Source organism: Fopius arisanus, unplaced genomic scaffold (genome assembly GCF_000806365.1).
Source record: "Fopius arisanus strain USDA-PBARC FA_bdor unplaced genomic scaffold, ASM80636v1 scaffold00028, whole genome shotgun sequence".
NCBI classification, from domain to species: domain Eukaryota; kingdom Metazoa; phylum Arthropoda; class Insecta; order Hymenoptera; family Braconidae; genus Fopius; species Fopius arisanus.
Genome location: NW_011887767.1, coordinates 509974 through 515034, shown reverse-complemented (window position 1 = coordinate 515034; position 5061 = coordinate 509974). Strand labels below are relative to the sequence as shown.

The following is a 5061-nucleotide window of genomic DNA, read 5'->3' as shown; positions in this document are numbered from 1 at the left end:
TATATTTCCCCAGTGCCGCGACAGGAACTGGCATTTCGAATTATGTCATTGACATTTCGAACAACCTTTGCAGCGGCATCGGGCGCGGCCAAATGCAAATACGACCCGGGATCGAGTGAAAAAACTGAGTTGAACACGTAGCGCAAACATTGGGTCGACTGGAGTGGATTTTTCCAGGGGAGGGAGTGATAAAAGAGGTAAAAATAACAGATATGATGAAACATAATCATCGAGGCAGAGTGTTGAGTATGTTTTAGGCATCGCCGTGGCCTCTTGGCGAGTTGAAATCGCGATCCATCGGTATGATGACCCCCGACGGTACGCCAATAGAATATCAATGAAGATCGATGTCTGCGCTCGTTGCGACAGCCCGAAGTTGGCATTCTTCCACTGGTTTTCCATTTTTTTTTTTCACCCATACTGTTTGACCCGTACCGTTTGACCCTTTACAATGCCATTCATTCCATGCCGAAACTAACGATTAGCGTGAAATAATTCTCTGGATTATTCTCACTATTTCCTTCAAGTAATCAATCATCAAAGATTTGATTGGATTTTACTAATGAATTAACAGATGGATGTCGGTGTGAACTACATTTTCTATTTTATTTTTTCGCTCTTTTCTCTGTAACTAATTTTGCTATTGAATTTTAATTCTTCTTAATTCTTCCCATTTAGTATTTTGAAAATTCATTTAAGTCAACGTTTAAAATTGGATTCATAACTGTAATTATAAGTGAGAGCTACACCAATAAAATTGTTTTATATTATTTTGTAAACATATTCTGAATGTTGTTTTCTAACTATTTTTTAGATTCCGAGATTTTTATTGGAAACCGGACAATAGTTAAAATCGAGTTGATCAGGTTTTCCGTTTTATTACTAAATTAACATTTTCAACGGTATTATTAAAAAATGATAATTTATTTAATCATTTTGAACTTTAGATTGAAGTTTCCCCCAGAAATCAGTTCCAATTCAATAAATTCAGATGAACAAAATAATCAATCAATGATCAATAAATACAATAGGCCGCAAAAATTAACTGAAAGCCCGGCGAAAATTGACTGAAATCACACCGAAAGATCTGGATGAATGAGTCCCTTTTGTTTGGGTTGTGTAGTATCGAAATCTTGGGGATAATCAGTAGAGTGAAGTCATCAGACGGTTCTGAAACGGTATTATTTCCTTGTTCAATAGCTCGAGTTGGCCACACACGATCCGTACTACATGCACAATCACATAACCAAACAGTGGCGTCGAAAGAATGCCAACGTTTGCAATTAGCCACACGTCCGGAAAACAACGGTGGCACCGTCATCACCCGCAAGGCCCCGGATGCCATTACACCCGAGAGGATGATTCGTTCCAGAATCGTGACGGATCCCGGGGAGCACCCGCTGCAGTGACGAAGAGAAATTGTTTTTCTCATGCACTCTAATCACACACTCAAAAAATTTTATACTTATAAATAAAAACAACAATAAATAGACATGAGTCTAATTTTTGTTCCAAATTCGAAATTCATTTCATTTGAATTTTTTATGTATTTTCGATGTGACGAGAAACATGTACGAAATAAATACATATATAATTGCTATATATTTCGCACATAAATCGCTTTCTCTACGGGTTTGACCAGAATTGTCAATTTTACTGATTACGATTTAGTGTGGAAAATCTCGAATTTCGAGATTTCACTGAATATTCACATTAGATAAGACATTTCTATAAATTAAGAATTCTGGAATTCGACCATATTTCTGGTGGTATCTAATTTTCCCTCCAATTGACAACGAAAAAATACCGATTTCTATATGATTTATACAGATTTTTTCGGCGAGGAGAGTAAACAGAATTGAATTTTTTTTTCAGGTGAACAATTCGGTCGTTTTGAACATTCTTGTAGTACACCTGAGCTCCCCGGAATCCCGAACCCCATTTTCCCTGAACTAGTGCCAGCAATAATCCTGAACTCACCAGTATAACACCAGGCCGGCCAGATGACGGGACTCTCGGTGTCCAGCTCCCTCATTCTCTCAGCGGCGCGCGGACATCTCCACTTCGCGGGTTGTCCACAAGTAGCAGTCAATATGTCCAGTTTGACAGTGACACTCCAACAATCGCCTGAACCCGGGTCTGCCGAATCCCCCCCACCCCCTCCCCCAAAACAAAAACCCAGGCCCTCACTCACTCCTGCTAATGCTCGCTAATATTTTTACCTCTCCCCAGCACAAAAGGTCGAAGATCCCCGCGGAGGTCGGATTCCTCTTATCGGGGACGCACGTGTGCAGCAGGCACAAACTTCTCTCCTACTGCCTCGTGATCCTCACATGTATCCACTGAATAAAAAAAAAAAACCTCAACACTCACGTTTAGAGTTTCCAAGAGACAGATAACTACAGTGCGATAACCGTTGTCCCGCGGTTTTGCACCGAGACAAAGTGTATTGCGTTGTTCTTTGAGTCGCTAGGTGTGCGAACTGATAAGGCACGAGTGTCGCGTCACCAGCGATAGATGGACATTGAATTTATTGAGAAACTGAACACAACTCACTCAAGTGTCAACAAAAAATTCACAAATTCGTACTCGTGGAAAATAGCGTATTTCGTTGTGCCGCGGTAGGTGAAATTTCACTTGTGATTGTGCGTCGTTACCGAATGCGTTAATGATTTAACCGAACGAATGTCGTGCGAAAATGCGGGAAAATAGAATACCGAACACGGGACCAACGGAGTGGCACTTGGTGCACCTGCCGCGAGAGTCCGCGTTCTAATGGGAGCGGGGCAACGGCGGCAGGTAGGCAGGACCACGGCTCGTCAACCTGCGGAGAAGGGGTATCAGTCACATGGCGAGGAAGGCCGAGTGCTCACGACTGGGCGGGAGGGGAGAGGACAGTGGTGGGGATAGGGCCCAAGAGGATGGGAGTTAGAGTGGGGGTCGGGCTCAGCAGCCCAGGGCATCGAGAAGGTATCGAACCTGTCGTGGCGCTCCTGGACCGCTCGGGTTTTAGGGTCATCTCCAGTTTCCACACTTGTAACCACGCAAATATTCTCGTTAAATTACCGAACTATTCATTTTTATTGATTTTCCGGCAGTTTTTATGGGATTCGTCGAGAAGACACCTGATACCACGCATCGAGTAATTTTCGGGTTTGGAAAAGGGATTGTCAAATATCTTAAATTTACTTCTTTATTTATATTTAAAAATTTATTATTTTCATTGGTTTTTTATATGTTATGTAGTTTTTTGTGAGAATAATATTTGTAATTAATTATCATTATTTGGAGTCATTTTTTCGCGGCAATACGTACAATTTTTGAAATTCAATTTTAAAGTTTTTTTTCAGGTACTCAATACCGAGAGAATAATTGATTAAAAAAATGAAGTATTTACTTGATCATTACCAAGATTATCTGAAATTTGACGAGAAATTCCAAAATTCAACCCTCGAAATTCGTATTTAATACAACGATCGTCTTATTACCAACGAATTACTGCAATCAATAAAAAAAAAATCAATTAAACCCCCGGACTGATGCTGGCCGTCACGAATGAATAAAATCGCATGAAATTGCCGAGGCCTCATATAACGAAAAAAAAAGAAACAAATGGTAAAAAAATTTCCAGCAAATTATGACGCTTCTTCTTCTCTCGGGGCGACGCAACAACTACCGTTCACAGAGAGAAACAGAGCGCGTAATTTACGACGCTCTTGTGTACAGCATCCCTCCACCGTATACTTTTAACCCCCATGGCAGTGAGCAAGAGAGAAACTAGCAAGAAAGTATAACCCATATGAATGCAACGTGTATTACATCTTCATATTTTTCCCCGAGCCCGGTAATTAAAGGTGCCCCGCGTCGTTCCTCTCAGGTTTTATGATTTATTCCTCGGGTAGAGAGCACACCGTGATAAGATGGGCCTGCCAGATAACACAGCAAATATAACCCCCTCTCCTTTTGTTCCTCGACTTCTGGCCCAGGGGCCCAGAGGCCCCTTCAATCGCTGGATAACATTCATCAATATATCGCCATTGCTGTTCTTCCAGGCTAAATCATTTCCCATCGGCAATTATTTTATTCACTTCGTGTGCACTTTTTTCACTTCCAAATCGTATTTTACCAAAATTCATCGCCACACCCAGAAATACAGCATTTGAAACAACTAGACAGTTTTATTCAACATTTTTTCTTATTCCTGATAAAGAAATTTCCCAATAATCGCGGCAATTCCTTCGTCATTTCACGTCGCATTTTACAACAATTTCGTAAACAAATTTTTTTGCAATTAGAAAAGTCCTGCCTTTTATCATTTTTCCAGTTGTTTTTGTTTAATAATTCGTTCCTCTACACTAGATAATGTCATGGCCATTACAACGTAAAAATATAAAAACATAAAATAAAAATGGAAAAAAAATAGCTTCCAAGAAATTTTTTTATTACATTGCATTTTGATGTTTGCGGCATTGACTAATAGAGGAAATTTTAGAAAATGTTTGTTTGATATTAAAAGAGGATTTACTTGGAGCGAATTAATATTCATGAAGGGTAAGGAGAGTTTACATAGATCATGACAAATCAATTTTTTTAATAAAAATGGGAAATATGTTGAGGAGCAACAATTTAATAAAAACCGAGTGATTTTCTCCCAACATCTGTGATTGAAATCCGTGAAAATATTGTACCGGTCACCTCGATATCCGGAGATCAAGGGCTCTTCATGGGACCGACGTCAATTCTCGAAGGGATTAGGAGTACCTTCGTACATCTTTTCCTACATCAGATCCGCCCGATGGTAATCCTGTCTTGTCTCCAGCGAGAATAATCCCCGGACGTGTGAGGGTGACTCATGCCAAGTTATTTTTTTATCATTTTGGAATATGCAACCCTTATATACTGCTATTTACAGTGGAAATTTTACACTGTCGTTATACCCTTTGGATAAATCTTTTGCTACCTTTTCAGAAATTAGTTTATATTTATGTACATTTTATTGTCTTCCTCTTCTACGATGTAGCTCACACTTTCACTCGACATCTCTTCAAATCTTTGCAAATC

The 5061-nt window shown here is 39.8% G+C and overlaps 1 protein-coding gene across 4 annotated transcripts in view; it reads right to left on the bottom strand.

Annotated features, from left to right (window-relative positions):
* Positions 1 to 5061, bottom strand: part of LOC105265180 (uncharacterized protein KIAA1522-like) — a 97737-nt gene that overhangs the window by 78942 nt on the left and 13734 nt on the right. For 2 of the 4 annotated variants that reach the window (XM_011302545.1, XM_011302544.1), the window contains exon 3: positions 1981 to 2342. The exons of 1 other annotated variant lie outside the window; for it this stretch is intronic. In XM_011302545.1, the coding sequence (XP_011300847.1) occupies positions 1981 to 2035 (55 nt within the window). In that variant the 5' untranslated portion in view covers positions 2036 to 2342. Of the gene's footprint in view, positions 1 to 1980; positions 2852 to 5061 lie in introns of those variants that run through there. One more of the 4 variants, XM_011302543.1, reaches the window with a different exon arrangement.